A 24,140-nucleotide genomic window follows, 5' to 3' on the forward strand; every position below is an offset into this window, starting at 1 on the left:
GACAGAGTGCCAGTGAATAAAACTAGAGCTATTTTGGAAGCTAACTCATGACATATGTCATATAAAAGGATGGGGAAAGCAAGCTATCATGCTAAGGCTGTATTTTTCTGGTTGACATGGCAGGTTTAGAATGTAGAACCAGAGCAGAAGCTGATATCGTGCTGCTGGTGGATGGCTCATGGAGTATTGGGCGGCCAAATTTTAAAACTATCAGGAACTTCATTGCTCGTATTGTTGAAGTTTTTGATATTGGTCCTGACAAAGTACAGATTGGTAAGTCCTTATATGCTTATATGAGGGAAAATGAGGCGTAACTGCTACACAGCCACATAATAGCTGAGTAATGATGGCTTTTTTTCCAGGTCTTGCACAGTATAGTGGAGATCCCAGGACAGAATGGAATCTCAATGCTTACCGAACCAAACAGGCTTTGTTAGAGGCTGTAGCCAACTTACCATACAAAGGAGGCAATACTCTAACAGGTATGTCACACCGACAGGATTTTCCTTAAGCCTCAGTAGAAATGATTCTAGTAGCTGACCCCAGTGTTGTTCAGTGAGCTCAAATTTGTCCATGACAAAAGAGCCTTACAGTTCAATTCAGTATGTTTGGTAGAGAACAGGCATAGCATAGACATATAATCTTAGTGGAAGTCTGGAGAAATGTGAGGGAGGAGAGCTTGAGTGATGAAGAGCTTGGGTTTCTGTTGAGAAGAAGGAAAGACAGTTCCATGTCAGGGTTGGGATGAAGACAAGGTGAGGACCCAGAAGGGAGGCGAGAGGAGGTCAGATAGGAAGGTGATGCATAAAAGGTAAGAGATGAGAGACTTTGAGAGGGCTGAAATAGTATCCATTGCTGATAAGTCCAGATGATGGGCTGCAACTAGATTCCGAGTGCTTCTAGAAGGAAGTGAATTGCGGAATGATGTTGTCAGAGTGAAATCACTAAGATGAAATACTCTCCTTTACCATGACTACTATGTGGAAATAGTTTATAGCGATGGTTACCTTCTTTGTATCATGCTAGGAATGGCCTTGGATTTCATCTTAAAAAACAACTTCAAACAAGATGCAGGCTTAAGGCCCAGAGCTCGCAAAATTGGTGTTCTCATCACTGATGGCAAATCACAAGATGATGTAGTCACACCTTCAAGAAGACTCAGAGATGAGGGAGTGGAACTTTATGCAATTGGTAAGTATTATATGAAGAGTTGGCATGCACCAATCCCCTCCTGCCCATCTGCTAAATGAACAGAGAAGTGGCCACATACATAAGTACCTAAAATGCTATTCGAAGAATATGTTTAGGGACTTAAGTTCATGGCATGTTTCATGGCCATCATTTCTAACAAGTTTTGTTTTCATGTCTTCTCTGTAAGGTATTAAAAATGCAGATGAAAATGAATTGAAGCAGATTGCAACGGATCCAGATGACATCCATGCTTACAACGTTGCAGATTTCTCCTTCCTGGCTAACATTGTTGATGATGTAACCATGAATCTGTGTAACAGTGTGAAAGGTCCAGGTACATCACATTTTCAGTCTAATTCATCCTTTTTCCATTTATGTGCTTGCACTGCTAATTCCTTTTTATTACTTATTGGGAACACTGTGTAGCCCTGGGCTGTTTTTTCAGCTGCTGGTGTGAGGAAGTTGTGCAGACCACCTGGACTACCCTGCAGGGGTTCTTCCTTTCCTTTCAACAATGACTGTGTTATACCTAACACAGCATGACATGGCTGGACGTGCCTTCTTTTCAAACTGAGTCAGGAAGTATGTTGCTCAGTGTGTCACCTTTTTGCTCGTTGTGGCAGGTTCTTTGATGATACTCATCCAATAAGGAAAATTTCAGCAGCCCTGCTCTTTTCAAGTATTAAAGTCTGACAGCCCAAAAGCAAAGCCAATCATGGAAATAATACAGTAGTGTTAGCTGATGATTCTCCAGTGAAACACTGGTGTTGAAGGTGGAATAGGAATGATAGGGAGCTTGTTTGGTCTTGGGGGTGTGATGGTGAGCTATCTCTTCACACAGTTGTTTTAAGGGTTCCTGAGGAAACAGAAAAATAAGCAAGTACCTAAAGTGTTGGTTTTTTTTTTTTCCCCTAAGCTATTTTATTTGTCTCATGTTTTTATTCTTGATGATATAAGATAAATTAATAATTTTTTAATTTGCTTGCACTTGTAGGTGATTTACCACCGCCCTCTAACCTAGTTATTTCGGAAGTGACGCCTCGTTCTTTCAGACTGAGATGGAGTCCACCTCCTGAGAGTGTTGATAGATACAGAGTTGAATATTACCCTACCTCTGGAGGTAGCCCTCAACAGGTTAGTACTGTATGTTCATCTCTGACATTGTCCATAATAACCTTGGACTTCCACATCCCAGTACTGTCATTCTGAAGTTTGTGCTGTGTATGGTATAACAGTAAATGAAAAAAGGCTCCCAAGGTCAAGAATATCATGCCTCAGTAAATGATACACAAAATTACAAAAAAGTAGGAGCATAAAGATGACTTTGGTTGTTTTAAAATCATGAATCAAGGAGTAAAATGTATTTCTTAAAAACAGGTGACTGGTATTTCTAGTAATTCCTTTCTGTTCATATTCTGTTGTCATATATTGGTTTAAATAAGTCTGTAGTAGAAATTTTCTGAGCTCACTCATGGGTAGGCTCACTGTCCTTTCATTACATTTTCTTGTTAATAGAAAAAAAGACAGTGGGCAATACAGGTTGTGAGGTAGTGCTTAGATTAACATTGTATGATGGTACTTTGAATCTGCGCCTAAGCATATCCTCCAAACTGTTTAATGCACAAGGCCAAACTCATCTTGTGGTTATTCTGTAGAGAGAGAGCCAGTAACTGGCAACCCTTCATTCTAGGCAATCTGATCTGCTCATCACTCTCTTCAACCAGACAGAATAGTATTAGGACAATGAAGTTAGACACCTCTGTGTACCTAACTGCAAACTTCCCATCTCTGAATGTGGCTTCAAAATCTTAACTCAGATTTGACTCATGGAGAATTTAATCTTAATAAATCATGACCTCAGAATCTGGCCTTTGATTAGGGTTGGGGCAGCCATTCCAGTGCACGCTGACTTTACAACTTGACTATTTGCTGGCATTTCTGTTCCACAAGATGTTGCCAATACTATGTGCTGTAACCATCTAGATTATCCTGGATGTTTAAAACTTTTTTCCAAAGTGGTAACATATATGTCTGGCACTTTTTTTATGTTTCTGAGTAATATCAAAGTGTAAACCATGTGTGAAAGCAGGATACACAGTGAGTGCTGCTAGATATGTCCAGCTCTATTGAAAACAAGCATCTGTCTGAGGTTTCCCTACAGCTTGCTTTGCAAAAATAATGGTATCCTGTCAGACAAAATACATACAAGATTAAGACCATACTTACAGTTCCATACCATTGATTTCTGAAGAGTTTCACAAGGAATGATTTTTTTTGTTAGAGATAAGATTACAAATGCATTTGTTGTACCCTGGTTAACATTGCTTCTCTTTTATGTAGTTTTATGTAAGTAGGATGGAAACAACGACAGTTCTGAAAGATCTGAAACCTGAAACAGAATATGTTGTTAACGTGTTTTCTGTGGTAGAAGATGAAAGCAGTGAACCTCTAATCGGCAGGGAAACAACTTGTAAGTTAGAAATGGAACTTGAATAAGATGTTAACAGCCAGTTTGGCATATGGGGAACTGTCCAGTAGAACTTTCAGCACTATGGGCTTTCTTCTTAAAGGAAACAAAATTTTTAATTTGAATGACCAAATTGTGTTGTGTTACACTGGTTGTTCAGATCTTAGCTGAAAAACTTTAGCAATGTGAAACTGCATTGAGGTAAAAAATGTTTGTCCCAGCTTCTTGCCAGGCTCATAAAGCACGGCTGTACAAGACTAGAGCAACAGACATTAATTACATAACAGTGTTCATAAATTCCTGAAATTTGATCATATACAAATGTGTACTCCTTCATTTTTATGGTAGATAATTAATTCCTGCTACTAGCAGCTAGAATACTATAGAAAATCATTCTAATTTTATAAGATTAACAAAAAGCCAGTTCAACAGAATTACATCACTTCTATGAGACATAACTTAGCCATTATGTTTCTATTACTAGCTGTCTACATGATTGATTTTAGGTATATTTATGCTGAATGCAACATAAGGTGACTTTCCTGCCTCTTTAAGTATATTGAATGTTAGGTGTTCATTTAAATTCTTTGATTGTTTTGTATTAGGCTTGTCATAAACCCTTAAAGTATGTACATAGTTTTTATGAAGCCTGTGGTAATTTTTTATGTTTGTTTAATAATTTGAGAAATATAGAAAAAAAGGAGAAAGTACAAGAAATCCTTTTATAAGTACATATCCCAAACCAGTCATGTTCTGTTTCATATTAGAGCATTCATGTGAGTTCATGTTGCTTTTTAGAATATTCAAGTGTTCCAGTGCAGACTTGTAAGATCATTTTAGCTATGTGTAGCAAATCTATAGCACATTCAATATGTGACAACCATTACCTCATTCTTAAATTAAGCACCATTTAAAATACCACTACTTGCAGATCGCTTTTCTGCTATCCATAATGTACCCTAATACCCATGTGCAATATTCTCAGTGGTACTACCTGTGATGTGCAATATGAAAGGTGAAGAAGGTGAAGGAAATAAATTCATATCTATCTTTTATTTGGCAGTGCCAATCTCTTCAGTCAGAAACCTGAATGTTTATGACATTGGATCAACTTCCATGCGAGTGAGATGGGAACCTCTCAATGGAGCTACTGGTTATTTGTTAACATATGAACCTGTGAATGCCACAGTCCCAACCACAGAGAAAGAGGTAAGAGAATTTGTCTTCACTTCCTGCACTCTACCAAAAATAAATTAAGAAAAACGGATAGATTTTCTTGATATATCATAACAGTCAAAAGAGACTGGCATGTACTTCCTGAAGTGCAGTGAACTTACTGGGATATTGTATACAATGACATCAGTCAGGAAGCTGTAAATACACTGTGAATCTCACAAACAAAATTCCCTTGAAGTTAAATCATTCCTTGCTTTTCTGCCATTGCTTTCTTCAGTTTTTAAACAAGGTATGTTATTTTTCATGTGCAGATGCGTGTTGGACCATCAGTGAATGAAGTTCAGCTGGTAGATCTCATCCCCAATACTGAGTACACTTTAACAGCTTACGTATTGTTTGGTGATATCACCAGTGACCCACTCACCACCCAGGAAGTGACATGTATGGACATCCTGATTTTTTGCTTTGTTGTTATTGCTTCAGCAACATTTAACTTTCTTTTTATTTCATGCAAGAGGTTTTTTATATTCAGTTTTTGTTTAGAAAACCAACTTTTCCATGTTTTATGCATTTTCTAGCAGTCATACATTTCCAAAAGATCTTAAAGGCAATTTCAATGAAAAGGGACCAACTATTAAAAGAGGAACAAAAAGGTTTTTTCCTTGAATAATGAAGGGAGTTGGCTAGACAATCTTGAGGTTATAGTGTTTTTAAAGTCTCAATTTTGCTTGCATTAACTTAGAAACATTGTTCCCAAATTCAGACATTCTCTACAGTATAGAAAATGCCAAGGAAACATGCCATACCAGGAAAAAAATTGATCTAAACATGGCTTTCTTTTTTAAACCTTTCACTAAACACCTTTTCTTAAACATTTCCTACTGGCAGAGGCATGTTTCTGGGCTAGATGCACACAGTATGGTTATTCTTATGTTCTTAAAAAAATGTTAAACCCTCAACTGTACATGAAAAGTGACTATTCTCACCAAAAGTTATAATCTTAAGCACTGATACTTCTAAAAGCATTGTGCTCATAATTTACAAAGGTGAAGCTACTGTAGTTTATAGCTATTTTGCTCATGGCAGGGACAAAAAGCTCTTAAGCTGTCTCATCTAATGGCCAGAGCAATGAACTTCCCAGGAAGTCATTGCCTCCATTTCAATGAAATGGATGAAAAGAATTTAATTCCTTCTGTGAGAGACCTATACCTCTGCCATGAATAGCATTTTCACTTACTACTGTCATTATTTTTACAGTACCTTTGCCTGGACCCAGAGGCTTAACAGTTCAGGATGTTACTCACAGCACCATGAATGTCCTTTGGGATCCCGCTCCAGGGAAAGTTCGAAAATACATCCTAAGATACAAAATAGCTGATGAAGCTGATGTAAAGGAGGTAAATGACAGGAACATTTTTGAAACTACTAGAAGATAGTTTTATTCTGAGGAGCTATGTTGCTAAAATAATAGTAAAAGTAGTATTATAAGCCACCACTGAGAATAAAGTTCATGGTGATCGCAGTCAGGAAAGGGTACTGATTTCTTGGAAACTAAATAAGCATAAGAGAGATTTCTTTGTGTAACTCCCCTCTTCCTTCTCCAGAGAGGAAAAATCCTCAAACTGAGTGGAGAATTTTCCTGTGCTTTGATAAATAGCCATTCCTACTCTCTGCCTAAGTGTTAGTTTGCCACGCTCTAAGAATAGCTTACAATTAGGAGGACAGGATTGTGGAATAAAGGTATGTTAGCCCCTTTGCCCACTGTCAGAACAAGTGTGAGCATTGTTAGAGATGTCTTTGAGTTATGTGCAAGCTTTCCATAATTGCGCTGCTAGGCATGAATCGCTCTTGGAGGATTACATGTGTTTGTAAGGGAATGAGAATTTTCTGGAGATGCAGTTTGCATCCTTGTTTCCAAAAGAATGAAGCAGTGAAAGATCCACAAGTAGTACTAATATCTGAGACAATATGCTTTGGGAGTTAGTAGATAGCTCTCAATATTAAGGTGTAAATTTAGGGCTAAATGGCAAAATTTAGTGCAGCATACTTTTCTGTTTTTAGTACAGGAATTTCTGTCATTTAATCAAAAGCAGAGTCAGAAATAGAGCAATTTACAATTATTAAGTCACTGTTTTTGTTCTTAGGTGGAAATTGACAGACTCAAAACCAGTACTACTCTCTCTGACCTTTCCTCCCAATCACTGTATAACATAAAAGTTGTTGCTGTATACGATGAAGGGGAATCCCTACCGATAAATACAGAAGCTGTCACTCGTAAGTTTTCCTAATAACCCTACTTGTGGTTATTTTTGCCTAATGTTCTATATTTAATTTGTGTGTGTTGCAATATATTACTGAGTTTAGGTGGAACAGTAATTTAATTTATCTGAGAAATATTTTTCTTGCATTTGTAGCATTATTTGCAGTATAATAATCCCTGGGAATTTTATATGAGTTCAGTGTCTTACTGCAGTAAACACTGAGGCTGCAGTCTGCAGAGAGGCGACAGACCAGCAACTGAAGCAAAATTATTTGTGTTTGGAGGCTGAAGGAGGAGTGTAGGGGTAGAATTAGTAAGAAAATATGAGGGCAGAGGAAAGCTTTATCAAGCCTATGCAGGAATCTAGGAAAGTGAGTAGGAAGCTGGGGCATATGCTAGAGGATTAGAGAGACATATGATCTTGCTTCTGATCCAAGAGAGTTTTTGTACCGTGGAATGCTAAACCAGTCGGTACTTCTAGAGAATCATAAAGGCAGCATCTGAGTAATCTCAACAAATAGAGGCAAGGAAATGGTGTTGCACAAGCAGTAAGAACCGACCTCCATACAAGAGCGGTGACAGCCTGAAAGGAGAAAGCTGATATCAGGGAAACCCTCATCCTGACCTAGGTTTAAGACAGCTGACCAGAAAAGCTAGACTAGAAATGAGCAATGTTACCTTATCACTGCCCCTCACTCTGATGTGAAAAAAAAGAGAAAAAACCATGCATGTGCGCGCTCTCTTTTTTTTTCCTTTGGAATTTTTCATTCTGTAGCCTGGTGTATTTAAAAAGTTTGTGGGATAATTTTTGCTTGCTTTTGTGCTAGCCTTTCTTCTATAGCTGTGGTTTTGTGTGACTGTGTGTAAGGAAAAAGAGGAAAGCTGTGCCAAAGAAATTAGTTTAATTCTCTGGTTTTACCTATTTACTCATTTATTCCCAGTGGCTATAATTTGCCTCCTTAACCTACAGTTAACCTCTGTGAATTCTTTCTAAATAAGTAGTGTAATTCAGTCATGTCTTATTTGGCTTATATAAAGAATTTTAAGATCTGGGAGAAACACATGCAGGAGCTTGACCTCTGTGTGTGGGAGTTCATAATTACTCCTTCTAACTCCAAAATGTAACAGCTAGGACTTCAGTTGCTGTGACTAGACATGTGAGTTGTGACCTCTGGTGAGGTCAGTAGAGCTACTTCTGTTTTATCAGGTGATGACCTGGTGATGTGACCTTTTGAAGGATGATTTGCTTAGTGTAGGTGGGCTGGGTTATACTACAACTTTTTATTGGAGTCATTAGAAGCATGGTAACTGAGATATGAATCTTCTACATAATCTTCTAAATTCTTTCTATAAGTAATTCCTTGGTTTAACTATTTATTTTATAGTTACGTTTTGAGGAATATTTTTACTTTTCTCATAATAGAGCCTGTGCCAGCACCAGTCAATCTCAGAATCACAGATGTAACCACGAATAGTTTTAGAGGAACTTGGGATCATGGAGCTCCAGATGTCTCTCTGTACAGAATAACCTGGGGAACCTATGGAAGACCGGAAAAACAGGAGGTAAGAAAAGACAGTCACCATAAGATTCTGTGGGCAGTCTCTCAGAGGGTATATTTTTATAATCAGAAATGTGATTAATAAATGGCCTATAACTTGCAAGCCCTCCTGTTGTGTTTGTAGTGATGTTACTGTGTAAAAAGTTACTCAGTTATATCCCACTCTCTGGTTTGGTTTGTTTGGTTTGTTTTTATTGATTTTTTTTACTTTTTTTTTTTTCTACTTTTTCTACAAGACTATCTTAAATGGGGATGAGAATAGTGTGGTCTTTGAAAATTTGAATCCAGATACATTATATGATGTCTCAGTTACTGCCATCTATCCTGATGAATCAGAAAGTGATGACCTCATTGGCAGTGAACGAACATGTAAGTAATTAAAGGGTTTCTGCATGTTGTTATTCATAGTTATTAAATCAGAAGGCATACACATATAAGAATTCTGAAATCTCTTTCTACTTTTTTCTAGTACCCTTGATACCTATCACCACACAAGGTAAGAATTCGAATTTCCAGGTATGGTATTATTAAAGAAAACTCAGAGTTATCTTTTTCTAAACTATGAGGAATGTTGACATTAAAAAGCTGAGATCATTTAATAAATATTATTGTATATTGGGAAGAATCCTAAACACTAGATTACCACATGTTTATTATTTTACAAACATTACAATTTATGTTGTCTTGTACTTAATACATTCTGCTCATGGTCAGGCATTCATGCAGCCCTAAAAGTATGAATGAAGTGTTTGTCCCTGCTTTTTGCTTGAATTACATATTTATTCTTTTCTTTATTATGTTTCTCAGCCCCAAAGAGTGGCCCACGAAACCTTCAGGTGTACAATGCAACTTCACACAGTTTGACTGTGAAGTGGGATCCTGCCAGTGGCCGAGTGCAGAGATACAGGATCATTTACCAGCCTATCAGTGGGGATGGCCCTGAACAGTCGGTAACTAATTTTAAAGTGCTATAGTTATTCAACCTTAAAGGATAGTTCTGCAAAGTAATCCTTTAGCATAATTTATTTTCAAAGCACAACGGTGTATATATTAATCACCTTTTAGGTGAAAATTCATATTTATAGTGAATAAGTATATATTCCCACCTTTTTCTTTCTCCCCATTCAAATCCAAGACAGAATGCTCTTTATGGAGCAAAAATAACTTTGGATACAGCCTGTTTTCTTGAAAATCATAATCTATAGATATAACTAGAATAAAGTTAAAATCTGTTGAGGAACAAGTCAATCAGCACGTGAGACTACAAGTCACAGATATATAGTTATCACAACAATCAGTAATATGAACTATCATGACTACTTCCATAGTCCAGAGTTTTCCATTATTTTCATGGTGTGGTTCACGAGCTATCAGAGGGACTTTGCCATGGAACATATTGCGGACAGCTGAGACTGTCTCTTACCATGCTAGGGACAGAATAACCGCTCAGAAGCAGCAGTTGCAAAACCAAATCCATGCAAAACATATGCTAGGGAAGTGTTTAAGGTATTTTAGTGTCTTTTAATATGATTGAGCAGCTGTAATGATAGAGAAAGCCAGTACCATATGATCAGCCAGCTTTCCCTGCATTGTCAGCAAAAGCTGTGTTGACTACTGGCGGCCTACGCAACACAGCCTGGGAATGGTAATTCAGTCAGCCTGTTTATCAGAAATGTGTGCTACTTAAAAATGCCCTATTCTGCAGTGGGAGGCTCTTGTGGTTACTTCCAAATGACTCAGAGGAACAGTCTCAGATGAGAACCACACTCATTTGATTTGTTCCTGTAATCGGAGATCACACATGTTCAGAAGCATATCTAGGAATGTTTACTTTAGAATCGGTTGGATACTTATGCACCCATTTTTACTCCCTTCTGAACAACATGCGTTTGAGTTAATTGAACTGTTGAATGAATTGAGTAGTTGAATGCAAGTTTAGTGAGAAATCACTAGAGGAATAAGGAGCAGCAGTAAGGTTAATTAATATCTGTAATTAATTACTGGTACTGGAACAAAAAAAGAATTATGAGCATTCTGTTGAAACTTGTGCAAACAATAGGCTTAATAGACTTAATTATTCACAACTGGATAAAGTCCAGCAGTGGCAGTTGGAGAAGACACCTCTTTCTGAGGAGAGCACACAGAGCACTTGTGGTCCGTTCATGGCATTTTAATGTCTGTCTGGAAATAATTGTCAGTCATATGACAGTAAATCCTTGTCTGCTTTTTTTGTTACCGTGATATTTGATTAAACTGCAGTTGCTAGGTAGGCAGTAGCAGTGTCCCCACAGAAATATTTAAAATAGAATTTCTAGAAGTTTTTTATTGCTCTGTCTGACATTTAATGGCCTCAGCACCAAGAAAGAGCACAGGTGATTTGAAGACAACTCTGCAAAAACTGCACTTGAAACTCCAGAGACCATCGTGATCACTTAAGGTCAGGTTTTGAAAGGCAAATAAATATTAAAATGTGGAGGCAGCTGTGATGAGATGCTAAAAGAATTTATGCTTTGAACTGAGCTTTGTACACTTGGGTACAAATAAAAAAATTCCTTTAAATTAAAATAATCTACTTCTATGAAATGTGAAGATGTATAAATGCTTGCTCATTATCAGTTCATCATCAGAAGCTTTTAAGTGTTGTGACAAACATATTAGCTGAATAGGCTTTGAAAATGTGCAGATAGTCTTAAAAGTACAAAGGATGCCCTTGAGCAAGTATAATTTCATGCAATTAAAAACCAAAAAGCTCATGCTTCACAAATGCTGAAGACCTAAGTATTATTCTCAGTACACTGTAAATCTTTTACTTGGTGGAGATTATGATCACAGGTTTATATGTAAAAGAAAAAATTGAAAGACGTATAATGATTTTAAACTCTTAACAAACGTTTTAGAAGCTGAAGTATCATGCTGTAAAATTTTTGAAATCAAGGAGAGACAATGTTGATATTGTGTCAAATGTACATTAGAGATCTACAGAGTGTTGTGATTTATTCCATACTTGCATTCTACCTGAGAGTGGAGCTTAAAGAGCCCAGTTCGAAATCTGTCAAAATGAATAAAAGACTATAATTGATTTCAATATGATATAGTCAGAGGCAATGCAGAGAAACAGCTCTGTGCTGGCACAGAACTGGCAGTTGATTATATAATTGTGGTTATATGCAAGTTTGGAGGTCTTAAAGAATACTGGCTTTGTGTCACTGGACTCTGTCTAAACTTGCTGAGATGAATATGTACTAAATATTATTATCATTAAATGTCTATTGTCAGTCACAAGAGCATTGCAGCGTATGATATCATAGTGTTTTCCACTCTGCATCAAATGCATACATTCTTCACTGTAACAGTAAGCATAAAAGGGCAGCATAAAACAGATTTTAATCTTTTTCTTTCATTTTACTGCAGACTATGGTTGGAGGGCGGCAGAACAGTGTGGTGATACAGAAGCTGCAGCCTGACACACCATATGCTATTACTGTGTCATCAATGTATGCAGATGGTGAAGGGGGACGAATGACAGGACGCGGCAGAACCAGTAAGTAACTTGTTGAGATCGTATTAGGTGAGAAACAATATTGATATATTGCTTTTCAAATTAGCTGAGAAAAATTTCTTGTGATGAAATTCATCCTGTTTGTATTTGTCATTTGTCCTTTGATGGCTTTCAAGTATCTAAAGTAAGAAAGCCTGTCAGTCTACTGGCTGTAGAGAAACCCTGGACCACCACCTTAGACTGGACGCCCAGCTTTTAAGGCTAGAGAAACCCTAATCCTACTATGGCACTTCTTCCTCATTTTAATCTGTTTAATTGTCTTATGCCACAATTTACTTAAAACACCTTAAAGCATCTGAAAGCATGTGACTCTCCCATGTGTGCTGTTAAGTATAAGTTTACTTGTCGGCACCTTCAGTTCAGAGGCTGACCTTTACAGTGTGCATTTTGAGACTGTGCCATTTTATGTTGGTAGCATTGTTTTGATCCTGCTATAGAAAGCACTGAGTGATTTGCTGCCAAAGGCACTTCAGGCATAAAAACCAATTCACTATTTTAAATTAATTATTTATTTAACTAAAAAATTTATTAATAAATTTATTAATTGTTCTGTACTTAGTTTACTTTTGGGCCTGCAATGGAAAGTCAGACATAACAATGTCTTTGGTGAGGAATGAAGAAAACAATCCTAATGAGCTTATTGTATAATTCTAAAATAGTGACCAGAAAGAAATTTTTCTTACTATATTTAGCATTCCTTCTGCTGTTGGATGGGGCTGATGTGTTCTGATTAATGAAGACAAATGACATTTAACGTGAAGTATTAAACCTGTTGTTTTTAAATTTCCTAATGATACATTACATAGGCATGATCTGACAGCACAGGTGAGAATGTAGTTCCACATTTCTGACAGCTCATTGATCTGTTTCAGAACCTCTCACTACTGTGAAGAACTTGCTAGTTTATGACCCAACCACCAGTACTCTGAACATTCGATGGGATCATGCAGAAGGAAGTCCTCGCCAGTATAAAGTCTTTTATAGACCTACAGCTGGAGGTGCAGAAGAAATGGTAAATACTTTGTGTGGATCTCACTAACCGTCTCAGATAAATTGCAGCTCATGGTGCTACTGAGAGAAATACTGCTGAGTGAAGTGGGTCTTGCTTGCCTATGCACTGGCTTTTTTTCTGTTCATAGCTACCTGGAGAAAATGCAGAGCACCTACATGAAAGTTGGTTACTCCCATATGTATTACAGATGTTTGATATTGTATAGTAGACCTTCAGTGACTAGTTCTTAGCACAGGGATTTAATACCACATACAATTTTTTGTTTGTTTATTCTTAGGGCAGTGCGTGTGAATGTAAAGCTGACTTCAGGGTGTAGAAAAGGCTATAAAGTCAGCAGACCTAATTTCTACCCATTTTTACCGCTAAGAAGTCATGTGACTGTAGGCAGTCAGCTGGGATGATATTTGTGAAAGCAGAAAAATCCACATAGGTGTCTTATTTTAATCTCCTAAAATTATTTCATTGCTAAAGAGCTAAAACAATCTTGAAAATGGGAAGCCATATTGCAGAGTGGGAAAATATTATTCTTTCCCACTTGTGTTTCTTTTTCCACATCTGTGCAATTTGATGTGCCTGTGAAATGAGGAGTACATGAATTGCCACTGTTTCAATAGCATCTAGAGAGATACTGATGATAAATATTCTTAAATGCTGTGGAATTTTACTGTCTAACATGAGCTACTTATTACTTCTTGTCATTAGCATGTTGTAGTGTTATGTAATGTTTATTTTTTTGATTTAGAAAGTGACCTTTTAATGCCTCTGAACTGCTAAGTGGTATTCATTAAAGAGATCACTGCAGATTCTGCTACTGTTATTAGTAGAACAGGATCTGGACCCAAAAGTGAAGATAGCTGTAAGGGGTTGTATAGGAAAGCGTAGGACTTAACAACCATTTTTGTTAAGTCCAAGACAGAACCTTCTTGAAAGACAATTCCGGAAGATACCATGAACCCTGTTACTTCAAGCTTCACCTTTTGTAAAGTTTTTATCACATCCTAGAAATGGGCTGTGGTGGAGGAGTAAGGGAGATACAAAAAAGCTTAAACTTTTTGCATATTTATGTAAATGTCATGCCCTTACCTTTCTGATTAAATTTGTAGACCACAGTACCAGGAAACACAAACTATGTCATCCTGAGGTCTCTTGAACCCAACACACCTTACACTGTAACTGTAGTTCCAGTTTTCCCAGAGGGGGATGGTGGACGTGTCTCTGACACTGGAAGAACTTGTAAGTAAAATAGTCCTTTTCAAGAAAATGTTAGGATTTTTTGTGTGAGTGGCTGAGATCATTAGAAATTGATTTTACATCAAATGTGGAAGTTTATTTTCCCCAAAGCTAAAACAAAAGTGTAAGAAACTCTGTTTAACTGCTTGGTTGTTTTTGGAGCTCTGTGACTTATTCTGTTTTCTTTGCTTATTTGGCTTTCAAGTCCACTTATCTCAGGCAAGCTCAGCTCTTATGTTGTGCAGTGAACTTACTGTTTACTTCCACACCATAGTAAAATTTTAATTGTAGTACCAGTAGCAATAGTGGTCAACAAATGGCAAATATTGATGTTAATCCATGCTAATGTCTATACCATGTGCTTAAAATTTCCCAGGAAGTAACAAAGTATTATGATTATACCTTCAATTTGCAGTATAAACATATGTACTTTGCTGCCTGGCAGGGATGTTTGTAAAGACTAATCACTGAGATTTTTAGATTTGTAGATTTTGGGATAACAAAATTAATGTGTTTATCTTGGTTCTGAAGCACTTTTCAGATCCCTTTGAGCACTATTGTAAATTCAAGTAGAACTAGAACTTACGTAAACAACTTTGTAAAACTTAATTTAAATTATCCTTGATCTAGTGGAGAGAGGAACACCAAGAAACATTCAAGTTTACAATCCCACACCAAACAGCATGAATGTCCGATGGGAACCTGCTCCAGGTCCAGTACAGCAATATAGAATTAATTACTCTCCACTGTCTGGCCCAAGGCCATCAGAATCTGTAAGTAATTTAGTTTTTATACTATTCCTTAAAAGTGTGTGGAGGATATTGCTTCCTTCAATGAGTGTAGAACAATAATAATAAACTCAGGCCAACTGTCTGGCTGGGAGTGTCCCTGCTGAAAACACTGTGTCTACAGGAATTTAGTCCATTATAAATAAATACTTAATTTGGTGAAATAAAAGAAATAAGACTCTCCCATTTAAAACTGAGTATTGAGGATTGAGTATCCTTTATCATATTGCAGGTGAAGATGAGTTAAAATAAAACCTTTCTTTTTTTTTTTTTAAGAGAGAAGGAAACAACAAATATTTATTAGGAAATGTTTAATTATGAAACCAGATGCCAAGTTTATGTGATTTTTCCACTAAACCATCTGTTTACCCCAAATCGTTAGTGTTTAAGTAGGTCTTGGTGAGCAGTGAAATCTGGATATGGGTAAAAATTTGCCCTCCAGATGTGAAGTAAGAGTTCCTGGATTTGTGTATAAATAGGTGCAGTATTAGAGCTAAACCTGTGAATGCACTCACACAAAATGTACACCCACATTGTACACATACAGATGAATATGTTTTTGTGTAAGGAAGTGTAAGAATTTTTAATGAATTATTTGCATCTATAAAGTGAAACTGCATATTACTTCACACATGAATGGGAACCTGTCTATTAGTACCTGTTAGAAAATGTCCTCTGTATGGCAGTAAACCATGACAGAATTTACTTTTTTCATTTCTGTTCCTGAATGTTTCTTCTTTTTTTCTCAACTATTTTAATGTAAAATGTAAAAAAAAAGCAATTCCATTTGCAAAATGAGAGCTTCTTATGTATTTGTCATTTTTTTCCCACCTGCTCTTGAACTTTTATCAATATTATTTCGTTATTTTAAACTTGTATTATTTTTCTTGGAAAATGTGCAGCGTGGTCATGTTTCAAATTTTTCTATATTGCATTCAAATTGTTCATTCTAACAAGACATGGTATAAACTGAACGGTTTTTTATATAGGTGCTTTTTGTTTCTGTTTTAGATTGTGGTACCAGGCAACACTCGTGATGTGATGCTGGAGCGCTTGACTCCTGACACTGCTTACTCAATAAATGTTATAGCTCTGTACGCAGATGGAGAAGGAAATCCAAGCCCAGCACAAGGAAGAACATGTAAGAGGCAGTCAGTACTTGCTTTTTGAAATATGTGTCAAAATTGATGTGTGAAGAATTTATAAAATTGGTTACAGTCACAAATAGGGTAAGCTATTCAGTGCAACTCTGAGATCAATGCATCTGAGTTATGGCTGAAGCAATTATAGGCCTCTATGCAGGGGAGCTTTTGCTATGTTGTCTGGCAGTTGTGGTACATGTATAATCACCGATGTAATTTTCACTTGTGAAATAAGCCTAATTTGAATGTTTAAGAGTTTAAAAGCTGTTCTTTAAAATGTCATTACAGATAAATAGCAATTTGTCTTTTGGAAAAAAAATAGCACATTAAGATGGATAGAATTTGCTGTCAACAGAAAAAAATTTGCTTCGTGTTTTGTGTATTACCTGATAATTGTATATGTCAACCTCCCCACATGTTTGTTTTTTCCTGGAGATGCCTAAACACCAAAACCTCCTTGTTACAACTTAGCTTGTGGGATCTTGGTTGGCTTACGCTTGGCTTCTTTAAAATTCCTTCTAGAAATAACATGTAAAGAAACTGTCTATGGCAATAATAGGTCACCTCTCTTTTGCTGATTCTCTGCTTTCTCTGTTAAATCCCCATATTCATCTAAAACTTGCAGATGTGACAGGCTATATTTATACTTGTCTGCAAGAGTCTGAGAAGCAGGATGTATATAGATGCTCACTGTGCACATCCCTCTGAAGTTCTCTCCCTTCCATACTGCTCCAGTTCCTCCAGTTAAGGCCCTGTTTCTATTTAAGACCTTCAGGCACTGCTATAGTATCATTGACTAAATCTACCTGTATATGTTTGTCCTGGTTTAACCCCAATTGGTAACTAAGCACCACACAGCCGCTCACTCACTCCCCCCCAACTCAGTGGGATGGAGGAGAGAATCAGGAAAAAAAAAAGGTAAAACACATGGCTTGAGATAAGAACAGTAATAGAACAGAAAGGAAGAAACTAATAATGATAATAACAACAATAATAAAATGACAATAATAATAAAAGAATTGGAATATGCAAAACAAGTGTTGCACAAGTCCATTGCTCACCACCCACTGACTGGTGCCCAGTTAGTTCCCAAGCCCCTCCCCAGCCCGACTGCCCCCAGTTTACATCACATGGTATGGAATACCCCTTTGGCCAGTTTGGGTCAGCTGTCCTGGCTGTGTCCCCTCCCAACTCCTTGTGCCCCTCCAGCCTTCTTGCTGGCTGGGCTTGAGAAGCTGAAAAATCCTTGACATTAGTCTAAACACTACTAGCAGCAACTGAAAACATCAGTGTGTTATCAACATTCTTCTCACACTGAACTCAAAACATAGCACCGTACCAGCTACTAGGAAGACAGTTAACTCTATCCCAGCCAAAACCAGGAAAAAGTTTCTTCAGAGTTTCAGAGAGGGCCCTTAGCTTTGGCTTCAGGGCAGCATTTGAACCAGTGAGAGTGACACTGAACTGGAAGAATCACGTGCCATACAACCTTCTGTATTTTCTTTCTTTAGTGCCTCGCAGTGGTCCAAGGAATGTGAGAGTGTTCGACGAGACCACAAACAGCCTTTCTGTACAATGGGACCATGCTGATGGGCCAGTCCAGCAGTACAGAATCATTTATTCACCCACTGTGGGAGACCCTATCGATGAATATGTAAGTGCTGTAATTCCTTAGGAAGCACTGAGATGTTCTCAGTCAATTCTTTAGGCTACAGAAAAACAGACACCTGTTCTACATGTAATACACTCTGCATGCTGTATGGGTTCTCTGGTCATTGTTGTCAATGATGAGAAGCCTCGGTTTATATGGAACAGTTTTTTTTTCTCACAAAGTTGCAGAACGTATACAGTTTAATGAATCAACTTGTGTGTAAAATGTTAAATATGTCACACATTAATCAGAAGATTCTGAGCAGAACCTGCTTCCTGACATTTAGTTCAAACATTGTGCTACAGTGAATAGCCATATATTACTTCATACTCTATTCGTTATGAAGTCAGTGTGGTAATATACAGAATAAACATAAACCTGCATTTTATAAATTGAAGAGGTTTGGCAGAGTTTAATAAGAAAGCAATGGTAACTTTGGTTCAGCATCTAACTTGCTTTTGTAAGGTTCAGTATGAATTGTAAGTGTTTGTGTTTAATTTCCTGCAGCTTAATGATAGCACAAGTTAATCTGAAGCTTATAAAATTCTCTGAGTGCTTATAGCAAAGCCAAACTCAGATCCTATAGAGGTCAATGGCAGAATTCCTGCTGACTGCCACCAGCCAAAATGTAACGTATAGAGTGCTATTTAAATGCTATTACTGCTTATATATTATTGTATAGGGCATGCTGAAAATTCAATTGTTGAAAATTCCCTACTGGACCTGTTAATCAGGACACACATATTTTTCAACACACATAAAAATAGCAAGTCTCAAACAGCTGAAAATTTTTATCAAGTAATAGTGGAAAATGTTGACTGGGACGTGCTTTTGAGGTAGATACCTCTAGATAGATACTTTCTTTCTGTAGTTTCAGTGCTTTATGGCCATTTTATGGAGCAGTGTTACTTTTTGGATTATACCTACCTTTTCATTAGAAGGGAGCAATAGTGTATGGCTGCACCAGGAAGTTGAGGAGATTGAGGGATGCATAAACAGGCACGTTTTTAGATATCAAAATATTTAGAACTTCCTTGAGGTTGTTTAGCTTGGAGAAGAGAATGCTCCGGCGAGACCTTATAGCAGCCTTCCAGTACCTAAAAGGGGCCTACAAGAAAGCCGGGGAGGGACTTTTTACAAGGGCATGTAGTGATAGGACAAGGGGTAATGGCTTTAAACTGAAAGAGGGTAGATTTAAGTTAGATATAAGGAAGAAATTCTTCCCTGTGAGGGTGGTGAGGCACTGGCACAGGTTGCCCAGAGAAGCTGTGGCTGCCCCATCCCTGGCAGTGCTCAAGGCCAGGCTGGATGGGGCTTTGAGCAACCTGGTCTGGTGGAAGGTGTCCCTGTCCATGGCAGGGGGTTGGAACTAGATGATCTTTAAGGTCCCTGCCAACCCAAACCATTCTGTGGTTCTATCCTTCTCAGACTAACTGTTATTTCTCTCAAGACAATTATATCCTAAGGTGAGGATAATGAAAAGGTAGAAATGAAGCTGATGAGTAGCATGAATGACTTCTGTCCCCATTTTAGGAGCTTTTTCCTCTCTTTTTCTGTCTCCAAACACATCACCATGACTTTTTCTATTCTATGAGGGAACAGTACTGAAATCTTGGTGAGGAAGTGCAGCATCTCAGTCTCATCTGAGGGTAGGGACTGAAGAGTCAATTTGATTTATCATTTTGTGCTGACCACAGTGTTTTATAATTTAAAATAACAAAGACTAATTATTGTTTATAGGCTATAACCCTTAAGATATCCTGAATAACTTTATCTACAATGGACATAAAAAAAGTGCATCAAGTGTCAAAACAAATTTTTAATTCTAGTTACTGTCATTATTGATCAGTTACAGGACTGTGAGTTTGTTTACCTGTTTCTTTTGTGTTCTAGACAACAGTTCCTGGCATAAGAAATAATGTGATATTACAACCACTGCAATCGGATACACCATATAAAATTACTGTTGTGGCTGTGTACGAAGATGGAGATGGTGGACAACTGACTGGAAATGGCAGAACAGGTAATTAGTTTTAATATTGTATATTCTTTTTTAAATTTAAGACACATCTTTCTTGAGTACTCCAACATTGTTAAGTTTTCATTATGTTAATTATGCCTTTGATGTGATTATTACCTGACAGAGTTACAGTGTAAGTTTCTAGAGGTTGAAAAAAAGTCACTAGTCTAATTAGAGTGTTTTTCTTTCTTTTTAGTTGGCCTGCTTCCTCCTCAGAATATGTATATAACTGATGAATGGTATACACGATTCAGAGTTTCCTGGGATCCTTCACCATCCCCTGTTCTTGGCTATAAAATTGTATACAAACCTGTGGGTAAGAAAGCCTGTTCATTCTGAGTATACCACTTTCAGAATAGTGGGTGGCTAATGGGAGATCAGAATAGAAATCATAAGTATCATGAAATGTTTGTGTTAAAGGATTTATTTATTTCCTTTGTTTACTGATTTTGATGGAAGCTTATTATCAGTATTTTATAAGAAGCACAAACTATCGAAGTGTTTCATACATTCAATTACAGAGAATGAATTGTATAGTTAAAATTTAATACAGTGACTAGATAAAGTCCTGGACAAGACTTGATTTTCCTCTCTTTAATACCTCTTGTCCTTCTGAGGATATGAACTGGTGTATGTGAGATGACTATTGAACGGGTATTTAGGTACTAATGTCCTTCAGAACCTTTGTTTTATGTGACAGTGAAACAATATACATACCATTCTATAAGTTAAACACAACCATTGCACAGTAGCTTGTAAAGCTATGTGTACGTTCTGTTTGCAAGAGTCTAATATGCTAAAATTTAAGAAATCAGTATGTTTTGTTTTAGAAAAAACGAGATTAACACTTAATGACATGTAAAAGACAGCGGATAGTTTTGTAGCTCACCTAATCATGAATCTTTCTCTCTCTCTTTCTCTGTATTTACTTAATACTTCTTTCAATTCAAGGTTCAAATGAGCCCATGGAGGTTTTTGTGGGAGAAGTGACTTCCTACACCTTGCATAATCTGTCTCCCAGTACTACTTATGATGTGAATGTTTATGCCCAGTATGATTCTGGAATGAGCATACCTTTGACAGATCAAGGCACTACATGTAAGCCAAATTAATTTTGTGGTAGTCATGCTAGATACATATGCTGATCTGAGATAACATTGATTAGGAAAGGATTTTTAAGGCTGGTTGTTAGAAAGTCTGAATATCCTCTCATGGAGAATACTTATCATCTGTCCATGGTGTAGATCTTAAAAACACTAAGCTTGGCAACAGTAATGGAAATATAGTTTTAAGTAATGATTTGATGATATAAAATTTTCTAGTCTGCTTCCTAAAATTTTATTCAGCTATAGTTGGAGTCAATCTTTAACTGTCTCCAGGGTACTACAGAATCTAACCACACTAAACAGGTCTAGGTTTCTGCTACTCTGCTTTTATCTCACAGGGATGTCCAGAGACCGAAACTTCAGCTTTTCAGAAAGAGATGATTTTGTTGATGGACTCAGCTAAGAAACTTCTAAAAATTTCTTCAGTTAAGATGAATCAAGCATCATGAGTTTTGTTGACTCAGTACATTCCTTCCATACTGCCATATATATGAGTCAGATTCTGATTTTTGGAAGTTTCTTATTTTATAAAGAACTCAACTTATTTCAGTGAAAACTCATAAAATGGGCTGTTACCCAATATGGGAAGGGTGTCAGACTTTGGGCCTTTGTAAATAGCTAGGCTAGGATCTCTAGGGTGTAACAGAAAATGGAGATATTTGACTGGAACTGCTCTTTTCTTCTGTGAGTATTTTAAAAAAAAACAAGTTCTGGACCAGCACTGCTAATATAATTTTTGTTTTGATGTGCTTCACCCATGACATACTGTTTTCCAGAGAACAGTTTATCTCTTTCTCTGTTCACAGTATATTTGAATGTCACTGACCTAACAAGTTACAAAGTGGGTTGGGATACCTTCTGTATCAGATGGTCACCTCATCGGTCAGCAACTTCCTACAGACTGAAGCTAAACCCAGCTGATGGTAAGTGCATTTTATTTTTTGCATTTTCTGGAAACATAATTGTCTTATTTCAGTGACACCACCACTTATTTGCATTGCTGGCAAGCACCCACCAGAAGCCACAATATATCTGGTTGAGCTTTAAAGCTCTGAATATAACCTGTTTTTCTACAGTGGTGAAAAAGCTGCGAAGAGGCACTGCTGCCTATTGTCAAGTTAACTTTCATTACTGGGACCCTGCTAGTTACCTGGGTTTCACATGTACGCTGCGATGTTACTCTCCAGTATGCTTCAGGGTGCATAATGACCACATAATCTTGGTCTAGAAAGGCTTTTATGGGACAAGAATAAGACTGCTGTCCCACCCGCTCCAACCTCCTCTCAAGAGGTCTCTCATTTTTACGCTTATTTGTACATATATTAAAAGGCAAATAGTGGGTTCTGACTTTCTTTCCATTGGGCTTTTTTTTGACAGGTTCCAGAGGACAGGAAATCACAGTACGTGGATCAGAAACGAGCCATTGTTTTACTGGCCTCTCACCAGACACAGAATATAATGCTACCGTCTTTGTTCAGACCCCTAACCTTGAGGGACCTCCAGTCTCTATGAGGGAGCGTACAGGTAGGTAATAGATACTGTGAACCTTAAGTTTTAGCTATAGAACTTGTCTTATTTCAGCTGTAGAACTTGTCTTGCTCCTAAATGGCTTTCAATACCTCTTTTAAGTGGTCTTCTTTCCTCTTTCTCTCAGTGTAATGTCAACTGGAGTTTATGAGGGAAATTCTTATGCTCTTCTTCAAGTATTTCCTAGCACTTGGATGAAAAACAGGTGCATTATCAGAGTGCAGTGTTACTCAGCTCATGTAAAAGTGTTCCTCTTATAATGAAATCATGTACCTTTGTTTCAACAACAGCTATAATCTCATTACTGTTGTAAAGAAAGAAATTTTTTCCTGCAAATTATACATTGTTCAGGTTAGTAGGAAAAGATTAGAATCTTTCTGTGTGGTAATATAATACATAATCTAGAGTTTTTCCTTGATTGAAATAATTTATATGTAGTAAAAAAAATATTATTTCATTTCAGTCCTCAAACCTACAGAGGCACCAACTCCACCACCTACACCTCCTCCACCTCCTACAATCCCTCCAGCTCGGGATGGTATGTTTATTTGTAGAATTATTCAGTATTTTTATATAGTTGCTGCACTGCTTCAGAGTTTAATTCTATTTTTCATAAACTTAAGTAGATATAAAACTAGCACAGCATTTTAGGGAAATAAATTTGAGACCAGTTTCCTAATGCCATCCTTTTGCTCTTGAGCTGTACTAGAATTCAACGTTTCCTGGTTTATAACAGCAAGGTACATACATTTGGGGAAAAAATTCATGATATTCTATAGCTCTGCAGCAAGTCTGTGAGTCTGTCTGCCCTCAGCAGACAATTTATGTTTCATGGCAGCTGCTTAGAAAAAAAAGAAGTAATTTAAAACATCGACATTCGATTCTTGAGCTTTTCCTCATTTCTTGAACTTTTCTTTGAAAATTTTTAATAAATGTTTTTGTGTTGAGCATTAGCCATCTGCCAGGTTGACTGTGTGGTAATAGAAGTTTGCTGAATATTTGTCATTCTTGAATTTTCAAATTTTGAAGCAATGCTCTTTATTTCACAGTGATATGACTGATGTGGTTTAAGTGTTCCTTTTCTTGGTCTTCCAGTATGCAGAGGTGCCAAAGCAGACATAGTATTCTTGACTGACGCTTCCTGGAGTATTGGTGATGATAACTTCAACAAAGTAGTGAAATTTGTTTTTAACACAGTAGGAGCCTTTGACTTGATTAATCCTGCTGGAATCCAGGTAGGTTTGTTATTTCCATTGGGTACATTTTGGAGGGAAACTGAAGATGAAGCTGAATTACTAAAGTTACACCTGATTTTTCCTTTCTTTCAGAACGCTGTCTTTTTTTGTATTAGACTGTTGTACAATGCATGTGTATGTGTATGTGTGTGCCTGTATAATTATTTATGAAATATGTTGGTCATTTTGTAAATACAAAGGGAATCCAGTCTATCCT

At 37.1% G+C, this 24,140-nt stretch overlaps 1 protein-coding gene across 9 annotated transcripts in view; it reads left to right on the forward strand.

The window, feature by feature from the left end:
- The window catches only part of COL12A1 (collagen type XII alpha 1 chain), a 107,130-nt gene that overhangs the window by 44,261 nt on the left and 38,729 nt on the right, over window positions 1-24,140 (forward strand). For all 9 annotated transcript variants that reach the window (XM_030005926.2, XM_030005896.2, XM_030005900.2 and 6 more), the window contains 27 exons: window positions 124-273; window positions 363-482; window positions 1,027-1,191; window positions 1,379-1,525; window positions 2,186-2,325; window positions 3,532-3,661; window positions 4,722-4,867; window positions 5,146-5,275; window positions 6,092-6,231; window positions 6,979-7,108; window positions 8,518-8,657; window positions 8,890-9,022; window positions 9,123-9,149; window positions 9,461-9,603; window positions 12,065-12,194; window positions 13,085-13,224; window positions 14,328-14,457; window positions 15,085-15,227; window positions 16,254-16,383; window positions 17,896-18,038; window positions 19,929-20,058; window positions 20,252-20,371; window positions 21,007-21,153; window positions 21,968-22,084; window positions 22,539-22,685; window positions 23,152-23,226; window positions 23,784-23,923. In XM_030005926.2, coding sequence (XP_029861786.1) covers window positions 124-273; window positions 363-482; window positions 1,027-1,191; window positions 1,379-1,525; window positions 2,186-2,325; window positions 3,532-3,661; window positions 4,722-4,867; window positions 5,146-5,275; window positions 6,092-6,231; window positions 6,979-7,108; window positions 8,518-8,657; window positions 8,890-9,022; window positions 9,123-9,149; window positions 9,461-9,603; window positions 12,065-12,194; window positions 13,085-13,224; window positions 14,328-14,457; window positions 15,085-15,227; window positions 16,254-16,383; window positions 17,896-18,038; window positions 19,929-20,058; window positions 20,252-20,371; window positions 21,007-21,153; window positions 21,968-22,084; window positions 22,539-22,685; window positions 23,152-23,226; window positions 23,784-23,923 — 3,533 coding nt within the window. The remainder of the gene's footprint in view (window positions 1-123; window positions 274-362; window positions 483-1,026; window positions 1,192-1,378; window positions 1,526-2,185; window positions 2,326-3,531; window positions 3,662-4,721; window positions 4,868-5,145; window positions 5,276-6,091; window positions 6,232-6,978; window positions 7,109-8,517; window positions 8,658-8,889; window positions 9,023-9,122; window positions 9,150-9,460; window positions 9,604-12,064; window positions 12,195-13,084; window positions 13,225-14,327; window positions 14,458-15,084; window positions 15,228-16,253; window positions 16,384-17,895; window positions 18,039-19,928; window positions 20,059-20,251; window positions 20,372-21,006; window positions 21,154-21,967; window positions 22,085-22,538; window positions 22,686-23,151; window positions 23,227-23,783; window positions 23,924-24,140) is intronic.

The sequence above is a fragment of the Aquila chrysaetos genome, chromosome 2 (assembly GCF_900496995.4).
Source record: "Aquila chrysaetos chrysaetos chromosome 2, bAquChr1.4, whole genome shotgun sequence".
Lineage (NCBI taxonomy): Eukaryota > Metazoa > Chordata > Aves > Accipitriformes > Accipitridae > Aquila > Aquila chrysaetos.